A 27,759-nucleotide genomic window follows, 5' to 3' on the forward strand; every position below is an offset into this window, starting at 1 on the left:
AAAAAAAAGAAGGTGAAATTGAGGCAGGGAAATTCACAAAGTGATAAAGTAACTTACTTTGTACCCAGCATATTTTTTCTTAATTTTTTAAATTAATTAATTTATTTGAGAGATAAAGTTACAGAGAGGGGTGGAAGAGACAGGGAGAGAGAGTGTGAGAGATCTTCTATCCACTGGTTCACTCCCCAAGTTGCTACAATAGCTGGGGCTGGACCAGGCCAAAGCCAGGAACTAGCAGCTTCATTTAAGTCTCTCACTTGGGTAGCAGGGGCCCAAGGACTTGGGCCATCTTCTGATGCTTTTCCAAGTGTATTAACAGGGAGCTGGATTATAAGTGGAGTGGCTGGGGCTTAAACTGGCTCCCATATGGGATGCCTGTGCTATTTAGGACAGCTTAACTCACTCTGCCACATGTTGATCCTTTGTTCCCAGCATTTTAAACACATTCTTATTTCATCCTTGCACCATCTTTTTTTTTTTTTTTTGGCAGGCAGAGTGGACAGTGAGAGAGAGACAGAGAGAAAGGTCTTCCTTTTGCCGTTGGTTCACCCTCCAATGGCTGTGACCAGTGCACCGCGCTGATCTGATGGCAGGAGCCAGTGCTTTTCCTGGTCTCCCATGGGGTGCAGGGCCCAAGCACTTGGGCCATCCTCCACTGCACTCCCTGGCCACAGCAGAGAGCTTGCCTGGAAGAGGGGCAACCGGGAAAGAATCCGGCGCCCCTACCGGGACTAGAACCCAGTGTGCCGGCGCCGCTAAGTGGAGGATTAGCCTGTTGAGCCGTGGCGCTGGCCCCTTGCACTGTCTTTTAAAGGTAATATTAGTATTATTCCCATTTTAAAGCTGAATAGCCAGCTTGTGAAGTTTGCTATCTTGTTAGAGATTTCATAACAGGTAAGGGGATTAGTTAGAATTGAAATCTATCTGTTGGCTTATTTATTCAATGAGATTTTAAAAAATTTAATTTGAGTACTTTATTACCTTTTTTTTTTTATGTTTGGGATGCCTGCCACTTTGAGTGGTTGTTTTTTTTTTTTTTTTTTTTTTTTTTTACAGGCAGAGTTAGACAGAGAGAGAGAAAGGTCTTCCTTTTTCCGTTGGTTCATCACCCAAGTGGCCGCTACGGCCGGCACATTGAGGCCTGTGCGCTGCGCCGATCTGAAGCCAGGAGCCAGGTGCTTCCTCCTGGTCTCCCATGTAGGTTCAGGGCCTGGGCCATCCTCCACTGCACTCCCGGGCCACAGCAGAGAGCTGGACTGGAAGAGGAGCAGCCGGGACAGAATCCAGCGCCCCAGCCAGGACTAGAACCCAGGGTGCTGGTGCCACAGGTGGAGGATTAGCCTAGTGAGCCACGGCGCCGGCCAGTGCAAGGGCTGCAAGTAATTTATTACTTTTTATAATATTTATTTTATTTATTTGAAAAGCAGAGTTAGAAAGAAGGGGAGAGACAGAGACAGAGAAATCTTCCATCTGCTGCTTTATTCTTCAGATTGCCGCAATAGTCTGGCCTGGAACCAGGAGCTTCTTTCAGGTTTCCCACATGGGTGCAGGGACCCAAGGATTGAGCCGTTCTCTGCTGCTTTCCCAGGTGCATTAGCAGGGAGCTGAACTGGAAGTGAAACAGCCGAGTCTTGAACTGGTGGTGCCCACTGGAGGCGGCAGCTTAACCTGCTATACCACAACACCAGCCCCACTTATTTTATAAAGATCTGTTTATTTAGGAGTAAATCTCTCTCTTTTTAGAAGATTTTTTTATTTGAAAGTCAGAGTTACAGAGAGAGTGGGAAAGAAGGAGAGAGAGAAAGAGAGAGAGAGAAATCTTCATCAGCTGGTTCACTCCCCAGATGGCCACAATGGCCAAGGCTGGGCCAGGCTGAAACCAGGAGCCAGGAGCTTCTTCCAGTTCTCCCACATGGGTAGCAGGGGCCCGAGCCCTCAGGCCATTTTCTGCTGCTTTTCCCAGGCCATCAGCAGGGAGATGGATCAGAAATGGAGCAGCTAGGTCTTGAACATATGGGATGGCAGCATCACAAGTGGCAGCTTTACCCACTATGCCAGGGAGAGACAGAGAGATCGTCCACCTGCTTGTTCACTCCCAAAATGGCCGCCATTGGAACTCCATCTGGGTCTGCCATGTTGGTGGCAGGGACCCAAGCACTTGGGCCACCTTCCACTGCTGTCCCAGGTGCATTAGCCAGGAGCTGGATTGGTAGTGGAGCAGCTCCCTGGAATGAGCACTCTTATGGGATGCCAGCATTGCAGGTGATAACTCAACCACTGTGTACAACCTGCTGTGCCAGAATGCTGAACCCCAGACCGTGTTTTTTAAAAAAGATCTTTTAGGGGAAATTTGGGTTTACACCAAAATTGAGAGGAAGGTAAAAAGTTCCTGTACATCTTCATACATACACAGCCTTCCCCATTCTCAGCATCCCCCAGCAGAGTGGTACATGTGTTACAGTTCATGAGCCTACATTGGTGCAATGAATTCACCCATCCAAAGTTCATTGTTCACACGAGCCTTCACTCTTGGTGTATAATTGGTGAGCTTGGACCAAGGAGTAATGACATATCCCCACTATTATAGTATCACACATGATATTTTTGCTTCTGTAATGCATGGACATTTATTCCTTGTCCATTAGAGGCTGGTCACAGTGCTAAATGCTAATGATTAAGAGAGGAGTGTAGGAGAGCCCAGGCCTGTGTGTCCTCACAGCGCTGGCTGCTTCCACTGCACCACACTGCAGGATTTCTGCATATTCCACACACACACACACCCTCCCCCCAGAAAGTTGAATACAAAAAAAGTAGCAGGGTATTAGGAGCAAAGAGTTTTTTTTTTTCCATTCATTTATTCATTCCTTCATTACATTTTATGTGCTAATATGCTCCAAATTCAAATGATTATTTGTGGGATTCCCACAGGGGCTGCTTGTGCTTTGCTGAGAAGTAGTTGCTGAGCTTTCCCTTGTGTGGTTTCTGAGAGACAGGGAAAGGAAGATGTGAATTTCTTCCCCTCCACTGTGTGGAGGGAGTTTCAGGAGGTTAAGCAGTTTACCTGATGACCATTTAGCCAAAAAGTCTTACGACCAGAGGCACAGAGTTAGATCTCTGCCCCACTTCATGCAGTGTTAAAGGAACTGGTTTTTAGCTTTCTTGGCAAAGGAAGATTGAGTATTGGGAGAGGCTTGGTAGAACTGGATAACAGGCTTCGAAAATGTGAAGGGTGTTTCTGTAATCCTGGTCTTCTGAAAACGCTGTCAGAGGAAGTGAGCTGAAAGCATTCCAGGATGGCAACAAGCTGGTGTGCTGAAGAGAAATCTTCCTGGCTGACAAACAGAGTGGGAAAGGCTATGGTATTCCTTTTTCTAGCATTTTTGGAACTGGAGGAACCATCAGGCCCTGGGCCAATGCTGTTGAGAAAGTCTGAAGGGTGAGAGAGCACCGACATCGTAGCTCTTCATTAGAGTGCCCTGTCTCTTCCTGTGTCTGTCTCTCCTTTCTATCCTTTACCATTCGTTATCAGAGTGTTTCCTTTTTTTTTTTCCTATTCTTTAAAATTTCTTTGAAAGACAGAGTGGCAGAAAGAGAGAAAGAGATCTTCCATCCACTGGTTCACTCCCCAAATAGCCACAACAGAATGATCTGGACCAGGCCAAAACCAGGAGCCAGGAACTCCATCTTGGAATCTTATGTAGGTGGCAGGGGCCCAAGTAGTTGGGGATCTTCTGCTGCTTTCACAGGTGCATTAGCAGGGAGCTGGATCAGAAGAGGAGCAGCTGGCATTGGAACCAGTGCTCTGATATGGGATGCTACTGTTGCAAGGGGTGGCTTCATCTGCTGCACCACAATGCCTATCCAAGATGTTTCAGACTTTTCTTTACTTCTGAGCTAGTAACTATGCATGTTAAGACTTTTGGATCTGGATAATCCCTGATGTAGTGTGGTAGCTTTCAATCTAAGAGACACATGGGTGTGGTTACAGATTTTGAATGTGCAATATGTTCAACCTGACAATATGAACATAAACCAGAGTCAGAATTGGGTGTCTCCACCCCCTCCTCCCAACACACACACATTCTAATCCTTTCCTCATGTTCTTCCCTTTCCAGACATCCCAGGAGTTTGTGGAGAAATTAACCAAGCGACTCAAAAGGCACCCGGAAGAGACTGGAGGCTTCCAGGAGGCACCTCTGGCCTATGATGCCATCTGGGCCTTGGCACTAGCCCTGAACAAGACATCTGGAGGGGGTGGCCGTTCAGGTGTGCGCCTGGAGGACTTCAACTACAATAACCAGACCATTACGGACCAAATCTACCGGGCGATGAACTCCTCATCCTTCGAGGGTGTCTCTGTGAGTTATGGCACCTTCTTCAGACCCACTCGTCCTCCTCTTTGTGAGGGCCCCTTCACAGATGCCCCCTCCTAGGCACATGTGCTCTCCAATTTCTCTGCCTATTCTTCGCCATCCTCAGTCTCAGGCCAGGGGAGCAGGGATCCCCAAACCAGAAAAACCCATACAAGATGATAAGGAAAAAAAAAAAAAAAACATGTGTTCTCCTCTCGTTTTCTCCTTCCTTCATTTCTTTTCAAACCAGTCCAGGTATTTATGAGTCGGGTGGGAATTGTAGGATTTTGAAAGAGGAAATAGTCTGAAAAAACCTCCTCATTCCTCTTAAAGTGAGAGAATGAGTGCCCAGGGTGGGTGCGGTGACTTGCTCAGGCCACACAGCCAGGAGCCAGGCTTCCTGGTGCTCTGTCTGGGGGATTTTTCCATTCAAATCTCATGGGTGAAGCTGTTCTCAAAAGAATACTGTTTCTAAAATCTAGGGTATGGGCATCTGGGGTATGTCCTATATGCAGGGAGATGCCATAAATAGCATTCATTCAGAAGCTCAATTACATCAATAACAGAAGGATTCAGAGTCCCTGATGTTCCCTTTTTGCTCTGCTTTTATCCCCTTTGCCTTCCTCCACATGTTTCTCTCCCTCAGGGCCATGTGGTATTTGATGCCAGCGGTTCTCGGATGGCGTGGACACTCATCGAACAGCTACAGGGTGAGTGCAAGGCCAGGACTCGGTGGGGGGGGGGAGCCACCAGGCTGGGACTGGGCTAGGAGAACACCTGAGACAGCACAAGATTGCCTGGCCCTCCTGCCTCCTGCTGTTTCCTCTTACTGTGTGTGTCAAACCCTGAAGCAGTTTTAATAAAAAGCTGACATGGGGTAGTTCTCTTTGAGTGCATTGTTGTATTCTTGAAAATGGGTGTGCAGATTGAAAGTAGGCTCTCTTTTCTCAGTGGCTTCTGTTTTTGTTCTGGACATTTTCCTTTGGTGACTTGGGATGAGGGATTAATGACCCAACAGTGCATACTTACAGACACAGAAAAGATCAATCTAGAAAGCTGCTATTTCCTGAAAATTTATTTGAAAGGAAGAACATGAGAGAGAGAGAGAGAGAGATCTTCCATCCACTGGTTCACTCCCCAAATGTCTGCAATAGCCAGGCTGCGTCAGGCTGAAGCCAGGAGCCAGGAGCTTCATCCGGGTCTGCTGTGTGAGTTGCAGGGCCTAAGTGCTTGGGCCATTAGCCACTGCCTCCCCAGGCACATTAGCAGGAAGCTGGATCAGCCAGGACTCAAATTGGTACTTTAGTGTAGGATGCTAGAGTTACAAGTGGCAGAGTAAGCAGATGCACCATAATGCTGACCCAAAACCTGATATTTTTAAAAGGAAACTTGTTGAGTTTCCCTACTAGGTAAACTGTCATTCCGTCATTCCTGAGGTATCTATAGTTTGGCTTTTCTAGATTGTCTTTTCCCTTTCTCCCCTCCCTCCCTCCCTCCCTCCCTCCCTTCCTTCCTTCCTTTTGTAGAGGTACAGAGAGAGAGAGAGAGAGAAGAGAGAGAGAGATCTTCCATTTGCTGATTCACTTCCCAGATGGCTGCAATGGCTAGAGCTGGGCCAGGCTGAAGCCAGGAGCCTCTTCTGTGTCTACCACATGGGTGCATGGGCCCAAGCACTGGGGCCATCCACTGCTGTTCTCCCAGGCACATTAGCAGAGAGCTGGATCAGAAGTGGAGCAACTGGGACCTAAACCAGTGCCCATATGGGATGCCAGCACTGCAGGCAGCAGCTTAACCTTCTACACCACAGGGCCAACCCCAGTTGTATTTTCTTATAATTCAGCACATTTATGTATATGAAAAACTTCTTTTAAAAATTATTTATGTGATAGATGGAAAGATACAGAGGGAAAGAGAGCTCTCATCCACCAGGTGACTCCCAAGTGGCCACAAATGCTGGCCTCTGAAAACTTCTGAGTTACTGTGTCAACTGCATCCCACTCAGCTTCACAAGGCATGGGCAAGGGACCAGTTTCTTGGCCTTTTGTGAACAGTTTCTTCCCTCCCCTCTCTCAAACTCCCACATCCTCTCCATTCTTATTTGTATCCAGAACAAGAGGCAATGGACTTCAGCCATGGTGAAAGGGGTGTGAGTTGGCTTTTGAAAGAATAATTTTGTTAACTAGGGCAGTTCTACAACAAAAATCGTAGGAGTGACTAGATTTCACTTAGTGGCTCTTTAAGAAGCAGAAGGGATTAGAGCCCAAGCCAACGGAAGAGAAATTTCTAAAATTAAAATGAAAGCCACTGGGAAGATAGATCCTGTGATTCTGTCCATCAAAAGAGAGAGAATAAGCAGAAATATGTTTAAAGCTTTAGAAGCCAGCATCAAAGTGAGAAACATCTTGCTAGAGAGGTGTGAGGCAGTGAAAGGGGTGGCAGACGTATTGCAGAGCCTTCCTCATGTAAGAGCTTTAAATATATGAGATATTCTTATTTATTTGAGTTGCCTTGGGAACCACCTTATATTACTCTTAAGTCACATTGCTGATTCAAGCAACCCCCAGATCCTTATAAGCATCTTTTAGGCTCAGTTGAAGATAACATTAGGGACAACCATGGGAAGCAGTGTTAGGGAAGTGGGGAGTTGAAAGTACCCACGATAGACACCTCACCTATCCAGGTCACTCCTTTTATTGTCTTCTGCCCAGGTGGCAGCTATAAGAAGATTGGCTACTATGACAGCACAAAGGATGCTCTTTCCTGGTCCAAAACAGATAAGTGGATTGGTAAGTTCATCCATCCTGTTTACGTTTTCCTTCAAGCCCTCTAAACAGTCAAGGAAAAGGCTCATGGGCTTGCATGAGGGGCGGGTGGTGGGTGCTGTTGAGTTGAAATGTGGCTGGGAGAGAGGCCAGGGGTAAGGATTAAGAGACAGTGAATACAACCTCCAAGACGTGGGTTTGGGGAGACTGGCGTATTTGGAGACAGAATAGGCGGTGGGTTGTACTATTTTTAATAGTACATTGCTGGGTAGCAGGATTAGAGGCAGAGGGTGGGCAGGGGGCGGGAAATGGAAACTCCATGTGGGTTTCCCAGATGTCCTGGTGCCTTGATTAATCTGAACCAGCTACTTCAAGCCTGGAGCTGCCTCTTTGTCTCTGTCAGGGAAACAGTTGCTTAAGCTATCGGACAGGATGCAAAACCTCATGTAATTGTCGTCTACTAAAGTGTGCTTTCTAAAGAGGGGAAGTGAGCAGTTATTCTTTGTGTACTTGGTGGGCTAAGCAATAGGAGATGGGAAGGATGCTGGAGGTGGGCAAAAAGGACCAACTGCAGAAGAAAGGCTGAGCACCTGGAGGATGGAGCGGGGGAGGCACAGCCTTTGGAGATGGCTCCATCTGCCCTGCCCGACTGCAATCTAGCTGTTCCCAGCACTGCTGGAGCTTTGCAGTTTTTTTTTTAATAATTTGAATTTAGGACAACGCTCTGTACTGCTATAAATGCTGCATGGCCTAAATTATCCTCCCCGCCCTTTAAACTAAGCAAATTGCAATTAGTTTTTTTTTTAATTTTTTGGTGAATCTGACAAATTTGAACTTCCCCTTAATGATAACTGGAAAATATCGTTGGAAATATCACACTTCTAGGGGTAAAATCTCCAATTTGCTTATTTTTATTTTAATTTTTGTTTGCCCACGATTAGGAAGCCCCATTAAATCTACTTGAAGGCCCCTTTAGTTTTATGATTCTATAATTGTTTTGTGCAGCTTATAATTTGGGTTACAAGAGACCTCACAAAATTTCTCAGCTACCCCTATCTTTTCCCCCTCCCATTTTCCTTTGCTGCAAGACAGACAGACAAACTGAAAGAATAAACAGTTAAAAACAGAGCCCACAGCCAAGGCGATAGACCTCAGCCTGTCCCAGCCTCTGGATGGACCATTCACTCCATCTTCTCATTTCATTTCTGGTTGTTCCCTGAGGGCTCTAGCCAAGGAACATTCTGCCTGTCCTTGCTGAGGACAGTTAGGCCTCATGTCCACAGCCAAAGACTCCTGTCTGTGGGCTGCCTTGTCCTCCGCCCCTCCGCCTATCCTGTCTGCATTCCTTAGTCCTCCTTCCTTTCTCTTTTCCCCTTTCTTGTTCCATGCAGGAGGGAATCCCCCAGCGGACCAGACCCTGGTCATCACGACATTCCGCTTCCTGTCACAGAAACTCTTCATCTCAGTCTCAGTTCTCTCCAGCCTGGGCATTGTCCTAGCTGTTGTCTGTCTCTCCTTTAACATCTACAATTCCCATGTCCGGTAAGTATCTCTTCTGTCATTATCCCCTCCAAGATAATGATCATGCTCCTTAAAGGGGACAGGAATGAAATGTGCGTAGCTCCTAAGGCCATGGTTCACAGGTTTTCATTGTGACTTAACTGAGAATGAAAGTAGGGGTCCAGATAGGACCCTCCACCCCACCCTTTTCCAAAGCAGCTGACTGGAAAAAACAGCCGACCAACCTTTGGGACCAGATGACATAGTCCTGGTTCTGTATAAATCAGGTGTATTCTGGTGGAAGCCCTCTGCAGCTGTAACTCCAACCTAAGACCCAGGCTCTGTTGGTTGCTCCAAGCCTTTCTTCCTTTAATCCCATGACCTTGGAGCTGGGGTCACGCAGTTGTGTGATATTTGGAGAGCTGAGCCTTTCCAGAGAATAGGGAGTAATTCTGTTCTCTCTCCCTCTCCCACCTTCTCCGCCTCTGCCCTAGTTATATCCAGAACTCACAGCCCAACCTGAACAATCTGACTGCCGTGGGCTGTTCTCTGGCATTAGCTGCTGTCTTCCCCCTTGGGCTGGATGGTTACCACATCCATAGAAACCAGTTCCCCTTCGTCTGCCAGGTGAGGAGGTTGTGGTCAGGCACCTCACAGAACGTGGTGCTCCCACGCCTCTCAGGAGCACCTTCCACGATTTCTGGTTCCCTGCCTTGCCTTTCCCTGGCTCTTGCCCCCATTCCTTCCTCGTAGCATCAGTCCTCTGATCTCTGGCTCCGTCCCTTCTCTCTGAGTCTTTTCTATTATGTGCCTCATTGTCAGTTCCAAGGTTGCCATGGCATGCTTTGCAGAGAGGGGGAGTACTGAAGACGAAGAAAGGGGGTCTGCACAAAGAGCCCTTGAACAAAGGTGCCTTGTCTGGTGTGGGGGCTGAGAACCTGAACGTGGACTTCCCGTGGGAGCCTTAGTTGGGGTTTGATAGGATGATCTAAACAGAACAGAGAGACTTGGGGGAAGGGGCCACTGTCACACAGGGAAGAGGGCATCTGGAATTCACTGGTTCATGGGAGGTTCTAGGGCTGTGGGGACAGGCTGGCTTTAACAGTGATGTGTGAGCCGTTCTCTGTTATGCTAGAAGGAAACACCTGCTCTCTTTCCTGATTCTGCCCATCTTTACTCTCTCTTTCCTCTGCCCCCATTCCTGTCTTGATCACGCAGCTATGCAAATGGCATTTGAACACACATGCACACACAGTCTACCAGGTGTTATCTGTTCTGGCTGCAGCGTGTCTGAGTAGAGCAGAGAAGCAGCTCACACCCAGTCCAGTGGTTGGGTTGACTGCACATCAAAGGACATGTGGGGCTTGGCCTGCTAGAGAATATAGAGGAGGGTTACTCCAGGAGCAGTGAACATTGTGTGATGAGCAGACACGAGAGTAGATCAGAGGAAAGTGAATAGGTCAGCATGGCTGGGCATGAGGTAGGTGATGTGCTGGGAGGGTGGATAGGTGGCTGGGATCATGTTGTGAAGGGTCTTGTATCCCATCTGGAGGTGTTCAGCTTGTAACCTGTAGGCACTGAAGGCTGGGCAGAAGTGTTTGGCCACTAAAAGCAGGAGGATTTTTAGCAAGATCACTGTGGTGGCAAAGTAGGAGATGGATGGGAGGAGTTGTTGAAGGGGGGCACTATCCCCTGTCCTTACCCTCCCCATGTGCGTTACCCCCTGGCTGCATCCTGCCTACTTTGTCATCTGCTGCCTGCCCACGCTTGCTCCCACAGTCCTTCCCCTCCTAGCTGAAGTCCCACCTTCTGCCCCACCCTGTTCTGTCTGTGTCCTCTGTCCTTTTCTAGGCCCGCCTCTGGCTCCTTGGCCTGGGCTTCAGTCTGGGCTATGGCTCCATGTTCACCAAGATTTGGTGGGTTCACACAGTCTTCACAAAGAAGGAGGAAAAGAAGGAATGGAGGAAGGTGAGCCGCTCCCCAACCCAGCTCCCAGTGTCTTGGCTGCTGGAGCTCTCAGGACTGTCCCCTGCTGATGTGCCTGTACTGTGTGTGTTTACTCAGACCCTGGAGCCCTGGAAACTGTATGCCACAGTGGGCCTGCTGGTGGGCATGGATGTCCTCACTCTTGCCATCTGGCAGATTGTAGACCCCTTGCACCGGACCATCGAGGTATACTCTAGAGGCTGAGCAGAGCCAGCCATCAGGGCCCTGGGGGCTGAGTGTGGCCTTGAGGAATGAAGTCGCCCTGTGAGTCAGTGTTTTCCTGCCATCTGTATATCGGTGGCTCTTCCTCTTCTCCTAGAAGGGCCCCTCAGAGGCCTCTGGATTTATTTGAAGACAGGGAGTGCTGGGGGTCTGGGAAGGATGTGTAGAACTTCTAGGCACCTGGGAAAGAGGGGAACACGCTCTTGCCGAAGTGTTAAGGAGACTGTGTCCAGGCCTAGGTGGGGGGATTTGGCTTCGCTATTGAAGGTTTTGTAGGAAAGCTGCTGCGTGGTTGGGAGGGAGGAACTGAGCGGAGTTGGTGAGGGAGGCAACATCTGTCCTCTGGCCCCCATTTCTTCCTTAGACTTTCGCCAAAGAAGAACCAAAGGAAGACATTGATGTCTCTATTCTGCCACAGCTGGAGCACTGCAGCTCTAAGAAGATGAATACGTGGCTTGGTGTGTGGCTGCGGGAAAAAGGAGGGGAATGGGGCAGCAAGGGCCGAGGGCTGCAGAGCAAGGGTCTTCAGGAGAGGAGTAGAGAACCCGTGAATGCAATTTCTGAATGTTCCCCTTTTTGTAATTGCACTCATCTTTTCTGAGAATAGGGACAGCTGGACTTTTTCTATGAGAAGTTTAGGGTTCAAAGTAGGGATGAGAAAGAACTTGTGTTTAGCAGAGAGACCAGTGAGAAAGACCTATCTTTGTCTGGCCGGCTCCACAGAGTCAGGCAAAGGTTGTAGGGTCATGGGTTTAGGCTTTGTTTGGCCTTTTTTTTTTTTTTTAACTTTTATTTAATGAATATAAATTTCCAAAGTACAGCTTATGGATTACAATGGCTTCCCCCCCATAACGTCCCTCCCACCCGCAACCCTCCCCTCTCCCACTCCCTCTCCCCTTCCATTCACATCAAGATTCATTTTCGATTCTCTTTATATACAGAAGATCAGTTTAGCATACATTAAGTAAAGATTTCAACAGTTTGCTCCCACACAGAAACATAAAGTGAAAAATAATAGATGATTTTTTAAATGATGATGAAATCAGATCAGACCTATTGTCATGTTTAAGCCCAGTGAGAGTCAAGTTGGGAATTGATAATTTCTTCTTCTTCTTCTTCTTTTTTTTTTTTTTTTTTACAGAAGATCAGTTTAGTATACATTAAGTAAAGCTTTCAACAGTTTGCACCCCCATAGAAACACAGACTGAAATATACTGTTTGAGTACTCGTTATAGCATTAAGTCTCAATGTACAGCACACTAAGGACAGAGATCCTACATGAGGAGTAAGTGCACAGTGACTCCTGTTGTTGACTTTACAAATTGACACTCTTGTTTATGGCCTCAGTAATCTCCCCATGCTCCAGTCATGAGTTTCCAAGGCTATGGAAGCCCCTTGAGTTCTCCGACTCTTATCTTGTTTAGACAAGGTCATAGTCAAAGTGGAGGTTCTCTCCTCCCTTCAGAGAAAGGTACCTCCTTCTTTGAAGACCTGTTCTTTCCACTGGGATCTCACTCACAGAGATCTTTCATTTAGGTTTTTTCTTTTTTTTGCCTGAGTGTTTTGGCTTTCCATGTGTTTGGCCTTCTTAACATTGCTCTGATTGATGCCCATAAATGGCAAATTAACCTCGGTTTGGAAAGCCACCGGCAAACTTGGAGGATAAGGGGTGAGAACTTGTATGTTGCCCAGACTGGCCCATTCCCATCCCATGATCACCATGATCTTCCTGGGCGAAACATGGCTCCTAATCCAGGAGGAAGCCATGGGGTCTGGGCCAATTGAATAGATGTAGGGGTCACCGGGAGGGGTATCCTAGGTCAGAGGGGATGACTTTTTCCATTGTGGCACTATCAGAAGTGGCAGCAGTAGGTGAGGGGCAGAGAGGACGGGTGGTGGGTGGGGAGCATGAAGGTCCTTGTTGCTCAAGTGACTTTTTCTTGCTACCCTAGGCATTTTCTATGGGTACAAGGGGCTGCTGCTGCTGCTAGGAATCTTTCTGGCTTATGAGACCAAGAGTGTGTCCACTGAGAAGATCAATGACCACCGGGCCGTGGGCATGGCCATCTACAACGTGGCGGTGAGATCACCAGAAACCTGCTATTGAGCTTGTGGGCTGACCACAGCAACACCAGATATGGGGGACTAGGAAGCCCTGGGTGCTAGACTTGAGATCAGTTGCATGGAAGCATTAAAATGTTTGTCAGTGCTTCAGATTTGTAAAGTAATTTACAGGTTATAAAGCATACTACTTTACACACTGTGTCATAAATCCTAGAACTACCCAATAAAGTCTATGTTAGGGTCCCCACCTTGCAGGTGAGGAAACACAGAGGTGGTGGATTGCCCATCTGTGGTCCTCAGGCTGGACTCTGAATGGAGGTTTCTGCCAGGAGGTCTCCCCAGGCCTGAGTCTGGAGGACTCCGAGTATGTGTGTATGGATCCTGGGAATCCCTGCCTTGAGGAGGGGCTGACAGCACTGGGGACTTGTCTGGGACAGTGTATCTGAATCTAGTGTGGAGAGTGATCCTAGTCTGGATCCTTTCTAATGGGAAAGTTCACCAGGAACCTGTCCTCACAGGCTGTCTCCAGTGGAAGAACCCTGGACTCTGAGTCTGCAACCCTGAGACCCTGTGTGTGCTGTGTCCTCTAGGTCCTGTGTCTCATCACTGCTCCTGTCACCATGATCCTTTCCAGCCAGCAGGATGCGGCCTTTGCCTTTGCCTCTCTCGCCATAGTTTTCTCCTCCTATATTACCCTGGTTGTGCTCTTTGTGCCCAAGGTGAGGTTCTGGCTTCTCTCCCACCCTCTCTAGTCCCATGTTCTTTCCATTCCTTCTTCCCAGGACTCTGTTCTCCTGGTCTTCCCTGCCCCTCCTGCCACTCCTTCCCTTATTTCGGGCTCAGCTTGTCTCTTGTTTTCATTCCTTCCAACTCCAACCCCACACCAACAAATCTCTGAACATCTCTGCTTGGCCAACCCGTGCCCAAACAGATGCGCAGGTTGATCACCCGAGGGGAATGGCAGTCTGAGGCGCAGGACACCATGAAGACAGGGTCATCAACCAACAACAATGAGGAGGAGAAGTCCCGGCTGTTGGAGAAGGAGAACCGTGAACTGGAAAAGATCATTGCTGAGGTGTGTGAGTAATGGCAGGTGTGGAGGCCAGGTTATCTGAAGCAGAGCCTGAGATACAGTCCAGGAGCTTGTGATTTATGGAGAGGGGGTGTATTAGTTTTCTGTCACTCAGTGAAATACCTAAGGCAGCCTCCCAGTGACCCAAAGACCTCTCTCACTAGGCCCCACCTAAAGCACCTTCTAATAACTCCACCCTGGGGACCTTAGAGGACAGCCAGACCATATCCAAACCATGGGAGATAATCTCAGGATAAAACCTGAAAAGGAGTGAGTGAGTCAGGATGGGGCAGGGAAAAGTGTTGAGCAAGTTGTTGTCTCAGATAAGATCTGGTGTTGGCCTCATCAGGCGAAGGGGGCTCTGGTGAGGGAGCTGCACCATCGACTGCATCCCCTTGAGGCAACTGGGAGTGAAAGCTGTGTGCCATAGCAGCCAACACTCACAGAATCCAGATGTCAGGTGTATCCCTCAAGCAGGGCACTCTCACAGTGTCCACTGTGTTCCAGGCTTTAGTTAGGAGCCCGTGCAGTGCCAAAGAGGAGCGTATTCCAAGTGGTTTGGTGTCAGTCCCTGTGTGGTTTGTTGGAAACTTTGTGCACTGACTTTTCTCCCCTTCTCCATTTTTTCCTGTTGTTTCTTCTAATTTCCTTGTTCTTTTTTCTCGCATGTGCCCTTTGTGTTCTTTGACTTTCCTTGTTCTTTTCTTGAGTCCTCACTTTAATTTCTTCTACCACTTACCCTGTACCCTGCCTCATGTTTCTGTGCTGTTCCTTTCTCTCAGCCCCATGCCTCGTGACCTCCTTTTCTCTAACTCTACTGACTCTTTTCTTCCTCCAGAAAGAGGAGCGAGTCTCTGAACTGCGCCATCAACTCCAGTCTCGGCAGCAGCTCCGCTCCCGGCGTCACCCCCCAACACCCCCAGACCCATCTGGGGGCCTTCCCAGGGGGCCCCCTGAGCCCCCTGACCGGCTTAGCTGTGATGGGAGTCGAGTCCATTTGCTTTACAAGTGAGGGAGTGTCAGGGAGGACAAGCTAGAGGGGGAGGGAAAGGGAGAGGAGGAGTGGGCAGAGAACTGGGGAGGCAGCAGGGGAATCCCTATCCCCAGATGGGGAGAGCATGCCATTCATTCCCATCTCTTGTAAATATACATCCCTCTGTGAGTCCTGGGGTTGTTTTGGTCTTGAATATTCTGGGAAGTAGACTTTTTTCTACCTTATCCATTCATATCATTCTATGTCACTACTTCATAGTTTGGTCTGTACCTTGCTTGAAGCTACTCACTCACCACTCCTCAGCATCCTTCCCATGTCCTTCTCTTCTCCTACATCAGGCCTCTGTCTGGTTACCAGGCAACCCCTGCAGCTCCCTCTGCCTTTGTACTCTGCTCCTATCCAGCAGGGGTCTCCCCACAAGTGCCCTTTCCACCCCAACAGGGGCCTCTCCATCTCTCTCATCATCATCGTCTCCTCCCATCCTATTGCCCTTCCATCCATTCCCTTTTGGTCCTCCCTGGATTTTCCTTCTTCGGAGGACTCATTCTTCTAGCCAGAGCTCACATGATCCTGTGCTCGACGTGTGTTCATGCTGCCCAACACAAGTGCGTCCTTTCTTCTCCTGCTTGTGCCCACTGGACATGCTCATGTGCACATGTGCTTTTCCCACGCGCATCCCTTAATGCTGTGGTCACAAGTGCTTGCTCATACACCTTGCACTCATAGCTGTGTGTTCTCCTCTCATGGTTGTGGATGTGCTGCTGCGTGTTTGGGTAGGCATGTGCTATTCGTCTAGCATGTTTTCATGTCTTTCCTACTTGCACAATCCATGTTTATCCATGTATTTTTTCCTGTGTGCCCCCAATGTACCATGTGTACTTTCTTCCCTTTGCACCTTAAGATCATTGTATTCTTCCAACATAGCTACTCTGCACATTGGTGTGCACTCTCCCAACTCTGTGTCTGGTAGGGCTGTCCACACATACCCTCTCCTCTTCGCACACTCTCAGTTTCTGCCCACTCTTCCCCCTCTCCTTTGTGCTCATAGACCACCCTCAGTCTACAGCTCACAGTCACCCTCTCCCAAGATTACTCCCTTTTGCTTTGTGCTTTTTTGGGGGAATTAAGGGAAAAGAAGGGGGGCCAGGTTTGAGAAGCTGCTTCCAGTGGATAATTGGTGGAAATCCTGATCAAAGGAAGGCATCTCTTGACTGTTGGGATGGACAGATGGACTGATGGGGCGAGAGATGGCGTCCCTTTCACACTGTGGTGTCTCTTGGGGAAGGTTCTCCCCAGATCTCAATAAACCAGTGAACAGTGTGACTCAAGATCTCACCCTCATTACTGTGAACAGAGTGGGTTTAAGGCCAGGAGGGAGGCTATGAGTGGTCAAAATGAATGCAAAGACGTTAAAGCAGAGGTGTCGAAGAGAAGTTTTGTTGATCCATTGAGCCTTAGCAGGGTGAAGCAGGACATGAGTAAGGCTGAGATTAGTGAGTGGTGACACTAGTTTAAAAGGGCTCTGGAATCAGACTGCCAGAGTGTCAGATCCACCACATACCAAACAAGTTCCTTAATCTCTGATGTCTGTGCCCTCATCTGATAAGATAGTATAGTAATGATAGCAGGAACACCAACCATACATTCCTCTACCCGATAGATGCAAGGCTAGAATAATTACGCGTTAAGGTGCCTAGGTCTATGTGGCCTGTGGTATATGCTGGGTAGATGTTAGCTCAGGCACTACTGTTTACTGAATTCTCTGAGTGTGGTGGGCATGTCCAGATGGCTGTTGACTTAGAATGGTTCAACTTAGGATTTTTCAACTTCATGATAATGCAAAAGCTGTGCACATTCAGTGGAAACTATACTTTGAATTTTCATCTTTCCCCAGGCCAGTGATGCTCTTGTGACACTGGGCAACAGCCACCACAGCCCCCAGTCAGCCCCAGGGTCATGGGGTGGTGGTGGGGGGACATGATACTATACCTTGTTGCTAAGCTAGGATATTTAGTAGGTAGGTGTATTACATTTAATATGATAGGATGTGATCCTGTGGGAAGTGAAGGCACATCAGTACGGGGCCTGACCATGTGGTGGAACAGACGTTGACTACTCTCTTTCTCAGAAAGCAAGAACGCCAGGGTGACAACTGCTAGAAGGCAGTGGGTGAGATGGCTCCCGAGTATTTCCAACTCCAAAAGACTTTGTCTAGGGACTCTGAGGAATTCTTGGAATTTGCTATCAAAATGAAGGTTTTGAATGGCTAAATGAGAAACAGTTTTCCTGGGACTTACAATTAATTACATCCTCCTTGAGATGTGCTTTTTTTAAACTCAACTTTTTTTTTTTTAAGATTATTTAAAAAATTTATTTGAAAGAGTTACAGAGAGGCCGGTGCCGCGGCTCACTAGGCTAATCCTCCGCCTTGCAGTGCCAGCACACTGGGTTCTAGTTCCGGTCAGGGTGCTGGATTCTGTACTGGTTGCCCCTCTTCCAGGCCAGCTCTCTGCTGTGGCCCAGGAGTGCAGTGGAGGATGGCCCAAGTGCTTGGGCCCTGCACCCCATGGGAGACCAGGATAAGTACCTGGCTCCTGCCATCGGATCAGCGCGGTGCACCGGCCACAGCACGCCGGCTGCAGCGGCCATTGGAGGATGAACCAACGGCAAAAGGAAGACCTTTGTCTCTCTCACTGTCCACTCTGCCTGTCAAAAAGAAAAAAAAAAAAGAAAAAAAGTTACACAGAGAGGTAGAGACAGAGAGAGAGGTCTTCATCCACTCTTTTGCTCCTCAGATGGCCACAACGGCCAGAGCTGAGCCGATCTGAAGCCAGAAGCCAGGAGCTTCTTCTGGGTCTCCCACGTGAGTGCAGGGGCCTGAGTGCTTGGGCAATCTTCTACTGCTTTCCCAGGGCATAGCAGAGAGCTGGATCGGAAGAGGGGCAGCCAGGCCTAGTACCGGTGCCCACATGGGATGCTGGCGCTTCAGGCCAGGGTTTTAACCCACTGTGCCACAGCGCCGGTCCCTCAACTTTTCTATATTAACATTGCTTTTTAAAAGTGATTCTTAAATTTTTTTGCAAAAGAGCTGCAAGGGTTAGATGGGCCCTCTCATTTCATTGTCCTGTTTAAGAACCAATTTCTGAAGTTATGCTAGAGCATGGATAGGTTAGATTTTAGAGTGGTACTTGAAAAACATTCCACTGTGATGGTCCACCTTGGGCCATTTGGATTTAATTTGGTTTCCCTTCTTCCCTCAGGGGAGAGGAAGAAGCCTATGGAGTAAGTAAGCCTGCCATGTGGAAAATGAACAATTGGCTTCAGAAACAGCAGTAGGAGCTATATACCAGCCTTGGATAGAACCTGAGAGACACAAATTACTACCTCAAACTTGCATTGCACTTAGGTGGGGTGCAAATTATAAACCAGGTTCTACTGTGGCTGGGGTGAACCTCTTTGCTAGCAGGAGTGCAGGAACGAAGCTAAATGGTAGGGCTAGTGGAGGTGTGGAGGGCTGTGGAGTGGATGTCTTGCCAGGCAGTGAGCTCACTGCACAGCAGTCCTAGGAAGTTACTCCCTCATACCTTGAGTCTGCCTCTGTGAGGGTGGCATTCACCCTCAGACTTCTTATCTTTCTGACTTGGAAGCACCCTGGATTGTAGACTGCCTGCTGGCCCTTGCTGTCCCCAGCTTTTCCATGACTTGGCCTCTGTCACCCTGCATTAGTACCTGCCACTTACAAATAGAATTTTGTGAGCACTTTGCTGCTGCGTGAATTTTGCTGTTTTCAATCCATCAACAAGTTACTCTTCTAAGCCCTTGGGCAGGGCACATTCTTGAGAGGAGAAGATGAACAGAAAGCATGTGGATAAACAAGATAAGGAGAGCCACCAGATGTGTTAAAGGTGGATATCTCATAGGTCAACTCTACAGGGGAGAGGAGCTGTATGCTCAGGTGTTTGACAAGGAGACTGCTGTTAAGGGAGAGGGAGGATTGTGTCTGGTGTCACAGGTAATGAAGTAGAGCTGGTATTCAACTGCATTTAGTATTACCTATTACTATACAACCTAGGACCTTACATTGGCTTAGAACAGTAGTAATCATGTATTATCTCATGGTTTCTGTGGTTCAGGAATTCAGACAAAGTACATACATGGGGGAGATTTGTGTCTTGAAGATTTTCAAGGTGTGGGCTGGAGTCTTGTAAGAGACTGTCACTCAGTGTTTTAATAGTGAGTGTTGACCACCCACTGAGACTTGGAATCCCTGCATGTGGTCTTTCCAGGTGACCTGGGATTGCTCCTGCTGTGGTGTCTGGGTTCCAAAGGTGAGTTCTGAAAGAGAGAGAGAGCCAATGAGGTATCTGTTTTCTAGCAAAGCCTTGGAAGTCACACAGCATTGTTTATGCCATTACTACTCCATCAGTCTGGGTAGCTGCAAAGCTGTGCCTGATTCACAGACCCACTGCTTAGCAGGATGAACATAAGTCACATTGTAAAAAGAGTGTATGGGATGGGATTACTCTTGCAGGCTTCTTAGGAAAAAAAAAAATACCCATCATATATGCCTTCTCCAAAGCATGTTCACGCCATCTCACCTCACTAGTCCCCCCGCCCCCCCACCCACGTCCCTCCATGGTGTTTAGCCACCAGTCTGCCCTGTGATTCCTTTGTGATACCCCAGGGCCACTTGTGGTCCTACTCCCATCGCTTTCTGCCTGAAATGTTCAAGACGGCCCTGCCAGCTGTGGCTCTTCCCACAGGACTTGATAATTTTCAGGGCAGGCAACTTTTTGCTTATTTAGACTTTTGCAGGTTTTTTTTTTTTTAAGTTTTATTTATTTATTTATCTGAAAGATAGAGCAACAGAGACAGAGATCGGGACAGAGAAATTCCACCCACTGGTTTTCTTTTCTTTTTTTTTTTTGACAGGCAGAGTGGATAGTGAGAGAGACAGAGAGAAAGGTCTTCCTTTTTGCCGTTGGTTCACCCTCCAATGGCCACCATGGCTGGCGCTCTGCGGCCGGCGCACCGCGCTGATCCGAAGGCAGGAGCCAGGTGCTTCTCCTGGTCTCCCATGGCCACCCACTGATTTTGTAAGGCCTCCACAAAACACACCAAACACCGGGGTAAGGGAAAGAGCTTATTGGGGGAAACATGGCAGACTGAAAGGAAGGGGCGAAGAAGGAGAAAGAGAAGGAGAGTGTCAGAGAGAGATAGAGAGAGAGAGCGAGAGAGCGTGCACCACGTGTTCAGGAGCAGGTCCTTTTAAAACTTTGCTGGGGGGGGGGGTCATGGAAGTAGCAGCAGTGAATCCCATTAGGATAGGGTGGGGCTTGACACCAGTGATTGGGCCATGTGACCACCTGGCTTCCAGCAGTGGTGGCAGGGGCTAGAGCCTAGGATGGTGTCATAGATAAGACTGCACCATTTTACTAGCAGGTTCACTCCCCATATACCTGGAAAAACTGCAGGTCTCCCATGTGGGTGGCAGGGACCCAGGTACATTACCTGCTACCTTCCAGGGAACACATTAGCAGGAAGCTGGATGGGAAGCAGAGTGGGGACTCAAACCCAGGCACTCTGATACAGGAATACAGGCATCACAAGTGGTGTCTTTAATGCTGAGCCCAATGCCTGACCCTGATTTGGGCTTTTGAAACAGGGAATTGTGTTACATTGCCCATTTTGGCCCATTAACCTAAGGGTGATCATGTCAAGTGAGAGCTTCCCCCATCACGGGTGACATTCAAAATATGTAGCAACCAGTATGATGTTCACTTATGCAGACCCCAGGGCAAGGAAGGTGAGCTTCAGCACCAGTGGTGGCCATGATGGGTTGGAGTTGAGGCCTGTGTGGGCTGACACCGCAGGGGCCTGTGGTGCGGCAAAGCCAGGAGGCAGACAGATGGAAAGTGACAGTCACACATAGTGCCCAGTATGCTCTTCAAGTGTGTGTGGAGAGGTGCAGGGTGGGGAGAGAAGTCTTCTTCCTCTGCCTATCTTAGGTGCTACAGAAGAGGCTCTGTGAGTTAGACTGATCAAAGATTGATGGGACCGGCACTGTGGCCTGGTAGGTTAAACCTCCACCTGTGGCACCCGTTTCTTATATGGGCGCCAGTTTGAGTCTGGGAAGCTCCACTTCTGATCCAGCTCCCTGCTAATGGCCTGGGAAAGCAGTGGAAGATGGCCCAAGTGCTTGGGTGCCTCTCTCACGTGGGAGACGGGGAAGAGCCTCCTGGCTTAAGACCAGCCCAACTCCAGCTGTTGCAGCCATTTCAGAAGTAAACCAGCAGATGGAAGATGCTTCTACCCCCACCGCACCATGTAACTCTGTCTCTCAAATAAATAAATAAACCTTTAAAAGAAAGGCTGGCGCTGTGGCTCAATAGGCTAATCCTCCGCCTGTGGCGCTGGCACTCCAGGTTCTAGCCCTGTCGGGGCGCTGGATTCTGTCCAGGTCTCTCCTCTTCCTGTCCAGCTCTCTGCTGTGGCTTGGGAGTGCAGTGGAGGATGGCTCAAGTCCCTGGGCCCTGCACCCACATGGGAGACACAGCGGCCATTGGGGGGTGAACCAACGGAAAAGGAAGACCTTTCTGTCTCTCTCACTGTCCACTCTGCCTGTCAAAAAAAAAAAAAAAAAAAAAAAAAACTTAAAAAAAAAAAAGATCGACAAGAGAAAAACAAATGGAAGTTTGTTAACATTGCTTCATGCCTGTATACACGGCAGTACCTAGTGAAGAGGAATCTAGAGTGTGGGGTACAATTTGGGCTTATTTACTATTTCAGGCTGGGCAAAGGAAAGGGACTGGAGGGAGGCAACTGGGAAAGGTGACCAGGGAAAGTGTGATCAGCAAAGGTTGCTCAGTGAGGTTTGTTATGCAGATTTAAACTGGCACTCTCCACCTTGCTGTTATATCTTTACAAATGTAAATTTTCTTTACAACAGGGAAATTGCCCTGTCTTTACAGCTTTCCTGGATCAAGTGTTTCTCAAAGGCACTTAGCTCAAAACATGCATTTGCTAAAGAGGCATGTTGACCCTCCCAGGGCCCTGGGATTCAGGACCTAGCTTTCAGCAGTGAACCTGGGACTACGTTTGAACAGGCACCTAAACCGGAGAGTTTTCAATAAGGTCTGTTTTAAGACCTCCAACTCGAGTGTTACTTTAGGTGGATGGGTAAGTCTTGAAGTCTGAAACATCTGTAAGGGTCTCCCTTCCCCCTGTTGTATACAACTCAGTAGCTTCTACATCTTTTTCTAATAAGCTGTATCTTCCTTCTTGATTTCTTGGTTCCCTGGTGTAACGCCTTCCCCTGTTTTAGGAAACTGGCCCAGTTTTAGCCAGGTGGCCACATGGCTCAACCTCTGTGGTCAAGCTCCACCCCCATCCTAATGGGATTCGCTGCTCTTGCTTCCCTGCCCATCCTCAGGCTAAGTTTTGAAAGGGCCTGTTCCTGAACACGAGCTCTCTTGGCTCTCCTCTCTTGCCCTCTTGGTTCTTCTCTCTTGGCTTCTCTCTGGTCTCTTGGCTCTATCTCTCGGCTCCTCTCATCTCTCTTCTCTCTCTTCCCTCCTTGCTAGCTCCTCTCCTCTCTGTTTCTTGCTTATATTCTTTTTCTCTTCCCCTTTGCCGCCCCTTCATTCCAGTCTGTTGGATGTTCCCCGATAAACCCTTCCCCTTATTCTGGCGTTCCGTGTGCTTTGTGACGGCTAACATTAATATATAACACCCTGTACCTCCTTATCTTAGTGTGCAACATGATTATTCCTGCCTTAACCCTGTCCCAGCAAAAAGCAGTAAATATTTGACAATTTGTTCCCTCCACTGTGGTTCAGATCTCTAAAGAAGTTTTCTCTCCTTACACCAAGCACTCATGTGCTTTATTCTTTTTATTTTGTATTCCTTTGGCCTCTGATTTGATGTGCCTCCTAGTCATTTGTGTAACCATTACATGTGCTGGAAATATGACTGTGTGGGCCAGCGCTGTGGAGCAGTGGGTTAATGCCCTGGCCTGAGTTGCCAGCATCCCATATGGGCGCGGGTTTGAGACCCAGCTGCTCCACTTCTGATCCAGCTGTCTGCTATGGCCTGGGAAAGCAGTAGAAGATGGTCCAGGTCCTTGGGTTCCTGCAGCCATGTGGGAGACTTGGAAGAACCTCCTGACTTCTGGCTTTGGATTGGCACAGCTCTGGCTGGTGCAGCCAATTGGGGAGTGAACCATCAGATGGAAGACCTCTCTCTCTCTCTGCGTCTCCAAACTCTCTATAACTCTGACAAATAAATAAATCTTAAAAAAAAAAAAAGAAATATGACTCTGGCCGCACCTATCTTCTTTGAACTCTTTGAGGCTTGACTGAGTGATTTGGGAAACTGACTTCAGGGAAGCTGGGGAACCAGATTAGATGTGTGTTCAGATTGGAGTGATTTTCTCTAGATTTCTCAAGAAGTTCCGGCTTCTAGCTTGGGTCGTAGAAGCATTATGTATCAAGAGGCAGGGTTAGAGCATGGATCTGAGCCAGTCCTGGCCTCAAATCCTGGCTTTGACATTTTCAAGCTGTGTCTCAGTTTTTGCTGCTGCAGGATAATAATATATTAATAACATTATCTGCTTCCTGTGTTATAAGGATTGAATGAGTCAATATAGTTAAGTGGTATCTAGAAACAGATTACTATACAGATTAATAACAATAATAATTCTCTGAGCAGAGTACAGTCTGTACTGATGGTTTAGGTCAGGAGTTGGGGTGGGAAATCGGGGAGAGGGATTGCTATGAATAATACCACATTTAGCCAGTAGAGGGCACTAAAGCCCCAACATCAAAATTGTCCTGACCACCCAAACCTTTATGTTCCCATTGTTCTACATATAGGACACCAATAAAGACTTAAACTGAGCAATAAATATACCATTTATGATAAATTTAAAATAAATGTTGTTATCGAAATATTCACAGAATTGGAAACTTGGGTCTTAATTGGTTGAGACAATGCCCTTTCTGAGCTGTGATTTGTGGGAATTCTAAGAGAAGAATCATAGAGTGGAAGAATTTAAACATCCTAGTTAAAATGCCCAGGATTTTGTTCTGGCTTCAAGTCTAGCTGCACTGGGGTTTTTCATTATGGTGTGAAAGTAGTAGCATGTGTTTGAGCACTGCCTGAGTGGGGGTGCCTGGATTTTAGTTCTAACTCTGGGTTGCAGGTAACTTTCTGAATCTCAGCTTCCCCTCCCCCTTGCTGATATTTGGGAGATAAAGTAGAATGAGAATACAAACTAGACAGAAAAGTCAGAGGGGAAAAACTGAAAAGGAAAGAAAATGTGGTCATACTTAGAATTGGAAGTGAGGCACTGGTGACCCCGTGACCTGAGAGGCGAGTTAGAAGTGAGAACATCACTAGCAGGGTGAGGACGGCTAACTAACAGGAAAACTAGAGGTTGAGGTGTAGAACTCAAGCTTCCAGATAAAAGCATGCAGAATCTCCTCCGAATTTTAAGGCATGCTCTTTCTCAGCTCTCCTTCAGCTTTCCCTGGGCTCCCCATCTTTCCCCAGCAACTTCCTGAGTGCCCTCCTTACCTCCTTGTTCCTCAGGGTGTATATGAGAGGGTTAAGTGAAGGAGTGCCTACTGCATAGAAGAGGCCAAAGAACTTGCCCCTCTCTTGGGCATAGGGACTTTTGGGCTGGAGGTAGACGGCAATGACTGAGCTGTAGAAGAGAGTGACAACCAGGAGATGGGAGGAGCAGGTTCCAAAGGCTTTCCTCCGCCCATTTGCAGAGTTAATCCTCAGCACTGCCCTGGCGATGGCGCCGTAAGAGACAAGGATGAGGCTGAGGGGCACCACCAGGATGAGAACACTGGCCACTGCCATCTGAATCTCATTGTAGGTGGTGTCCCCACAGGAGAGTCGAATCAGAGCGGGGACCTCACACACAAAGTCGTCCACCTGCCGGTGGGGGCAGAAGGGCAGGCGGAGGGTGGTTGGGGTCTGGACCACTGACTCCACCAGTCCAGTGACCCAGGCCACAGATGCCAGCTGCCGGCACAGGTGAGGGTGGACGATGGTGGCGTAGTGAAGGGGCTGGCAGACGGCCACATAGCGGTCAAAGGCCATCACTGCCAGCAGGATGCACTCAGTGGTCCCCAGGGACAGGAAGATGAAGAGCTGCACAGAGCAGCCCAGGAAGCTGATGGTTTTCTCCGGGCCCCAGAGGTTGACCAGCATCTGGGGGATGAAACTTGTGGTGAAGCAGAGGTCCAAGAAGGCGAGGTTGCGGAGGAAAAAGTACATTGGAGAGTGGAGCCTGGGGTCCAGCAGGGACAGCAGGATGATGAGTGTGTTGCCCCCCAGGGTCAGGAGGTAGGAAATCAAGACAACCACGAAGAGAATCTTTTCCAGTCCTGGGTGTTCAGAGAAACCCAGAAGGAGGAAGCCCACGGGGGAGCTTTGGTTGACCATGACCTGGTCCTGTACAGGCTCTTGGAGGGAAGAGGCTGTCAGACCAGTGTGGATTCTTTCAGGTTATTCCAGGTGGTCGTTTCTCTTCTGCCTCTGCTCACCCACCCCCGTTTCCCAGGCACATCAGCATCCAGCCTTCCTCTTCCCCAGTTCCTCCTGGTCAAGCGTCTGGTGGGATGGAGGGAGCCACGAATGTGGTAGACAGCGGATGGCACATCACAGGGTGCCTGATTTCCTGGTTGAGTGTGAAATAGGCTGATGTAAGACATGTATTCATTCATTCGCAGAAACATACTGAGTACCACTATTCTGAGTGCTGTTCTAAGTGCTGTGTTGTCTCCTACTTGTTGGAGGAGCCAGCCAAGTAACCTATTTTGAATGAGTTTTCTGAGTCTACGTTATCTCTGTGGGCATGGCATGAACTTCTTCATTTGCGGGGGGGAGGGGGGGGAGAGGGCTGTTGGAAGCAGAATGTTTTATCTGTGGAAGAGCTTATGTTTTGCTTTGAGAGAACTCCCTAACCATGGAGAGATCAGTTTTATTGTCCTAGCCTCTTCAGCAACCTGAGTCACCATGCCAGCTACCCTGGCTGGGGGAACTGCACCACATGATCAGTTTCTGATGTGAAACTTTACAGGCAGAAGACAAACAGAAGTGGCCCCAGGTACATTGAAATCACTGGGAGTTTAGGAGAACTGCCCAAAGACTCCAAGCTTTAAAGGCCAGCAGCCGCAGTGTAGTGGGTCAATGAGTGGAGAGAGTTGTAAGGTACAGGACCAGTTTGGTTGGACACATCATGGAAAGCTTTCTGGAGGAAGTAACTTGACCGTTTTTTTCTGTAAGAGAAGTATTGGGGTATAGGAGTTCAGCTCAGTGATGGCAATGTGAGGCTGCAGCCGGCCAGCAGCTGAAAGACAAAGACTCAGGATTTCTAGTCTTAGAAGACCTTAGTCAGGCCATGGTGGAGCAAGTGTGGGACTCCTGGCAAAAGTGCCATGGGAGCTTATAGGGTAGCGGAAGTGTCTCCCCATCACAGGGTCCCCACCTGTGTTTACATTCCATCACATCCTCCCTTTCTGCCAGAATTTGCCAATTTGTCTTTTTGGGTTTTTTTCCTCCTATTGTTATTTCCCTCCTTAATAGACCTTTCTTTAATATAAAAACTATTGCTTCATATTCAAGCCAAAGTGTAATAATAAACATCTACAGTTTAAAGGCTAATGATATCAGCCCCTGGTGTTCTCTAAAGCCAGGTTGAGGAACCGAGCAAATGCTTCAAGTGTCTTAGGGACTCCTGAGCATCTGGTCCCCACCTTGACCTCTCAGTTTTCCACCCTACGTATGTAGCCTCCTCCTAAATTTTTAATTATTCCTTGCTCTATTTTTGAGATACTTTACACAACATAGAATCCATCATTGGGAATATTTTAAGTAATCTACAAGTTGTGCAACCAACCCCATGCCCATTAGCTGTCACCTCCTCCTTTGCTTTCTTGATAAAGTAATGTTTTTGCATGTAAATTTAAACACACAGTAACCAACTGTCTCTTGTTCATCCATCGGCTGTCCTGATAGATTTTCTGAATTTCTATCTCTGTTCTCTGGTCATTTCACTCCCTTCCTTTGCCTTGTTTTGAATCTTTTTAGAATACATCTTCCCTAGTGACTCTCCTTAACCCTCTTTGATCATAGTTTTCCCACTGTCTTTCATTACCATTTTCTTCCAGTCCTCCTCCTTCTGATATATTCATTCACTGGTTTATGCATCTGTTCATTTTGTCAGCCCCAAGGTACCAGCATTGTGCAAGGAGATGGGGAAGAGGTTTATGATAGTCCAGGGATCACTGCTTGTGACTGTTGGTAGTAGCTATCATCCTCTGAGAGCTTCCTATGTACCACACACCATGCTAAATGGCTCCCTGTACATCTGGTTCTCATAACAACCCTACAAAAAACCCTCCCCATTTTACCAAAGAATGAAGAGTCTCAGAGATCATAAGCAAACTTGTCTCAGATCACCTAGCCAATAGTACCAGGTCAATAGACCCTGTTTAATTCTGAGGCTGTTCCATTATCAAGGACATGGAAACTAATATCTCATAGAAAAACAAATGTTCTACTCACCCTCGGTCATATAAAAATCTCTTCTGGTGTCAGCTGTCCCTCAGAACAAAACTTTTAATTAGTGCATAGCCTATACTTGAACAACTACGGCAGTTAGATAGTAATGACTGATGATGCTTACCACTCTGTACTTCTATGAACACGTGCATATGTGATGTGCTGGAGCTGGCTTGCTCTATCTCTTGATTATTAAATTTTTAAGAATTTTATGAGATGGGGCTGGTG

General features: G+C 48.0%; 2 protein-coding genes across 8 annotated transcripts in view; one reads left to right on the top strand and one right to left on the bottom strand.

Moving 5' to 3' along the window:
* GABBR1 (gamma-aminobutyric acid type B receptor subunit 1) overlaps positions 1–27,759 on the top strand; it is a 63,790-nt gene that overhangs the window by 16,014 nt on the left and 20,017 nt on the right. The window contains exons 12-25 of one of the 7 annotated variants that reach the window (XR_016234157.1): positions 4,116–4,358; positions 4,999–5,062; positions 7,061–7,138; positions 8,506–8,656; positions 9,109–9,241; positions 10,466–10,582; positions 10,679–10,786; positions 11,187–11,280; positions 12,775–12,902; positions 13,477–13,605; positions 13,818–13,961; positions 19,239–19,280; positions 21,902–22,131; positions 23,030–23,262. Coding sequence is in view for 6 of the 7 variants with exons in the window: in XM_051855794.3 (XP_051711754.2) it covers positions 4,116–4,358; positions 4,999–5,062; positions 7,061–7,138; positions 8,506–8,656; positions 9,109–9,241; positions 10,466–10,582; positions 10,679–10,786; positions 11,187–11,280; positions 12,775–12,902; positions 13,477–13,605; positions 13,818–13,961; positions 19,239–19,280; positions 23,030–23,236 (1,638 nt within the window). In the remaining variant the exon portion in view is untranslated. Of the gene's footprint in view, positions 1–4,115; positions 4,359–4,998; positions 5,063–7,060; positions 7,139–8,505; positions 8,657–9,108; positions 9,242–10,465; positions 10,583–10,678; positions 10,787–11,186; positions 11,281–12,774; positions 12,903–13,476; positions 13,606–13,817; positions 13,962–14,796; positions 16,281–19,238; positions 19,281–21,901; positions 22,746–23,029; positions 23,263–27,759 lie in introns of those variants that run through there. The other 6 variants (XM_051855794.3, XM_008262635.5, XM_008262634.5 and 3 more) reach the window with 6 other exon arrangements.
* On the bottom strand, positions 24,071–25,811 carry OR2H2 (olfactory receptor family 2 subfamily H member 2). The gene has a single exon (XM_051855822.3). The coding sequence runs from the start codon at positions 25,408–25,410 to the stop codon at positions 24,472–24,474; it is 939 nt and encodes a 312-aa protein (XP_051711782.3). The 5' UTR covers positions 25,411–25,811; the 3' UTR covers positions 24,071–24,471.

This window comes from Oryctolagus cuniculus, chromosome 5 (assembly GCF_051225735.1).
Source record: "Oryctolagus cuniculus isolate XC-2025 breed Fujian yellow rabbit chromosome 5, ASM5122573v1, whole genome shotgun sequence".
Lineage (NCBI taxonomy): Eukaryota > Metazoa > Chordata > Mammalia > Lagomorpha > Leporidae > Oryctolagus > Oryctolagus cuniculus.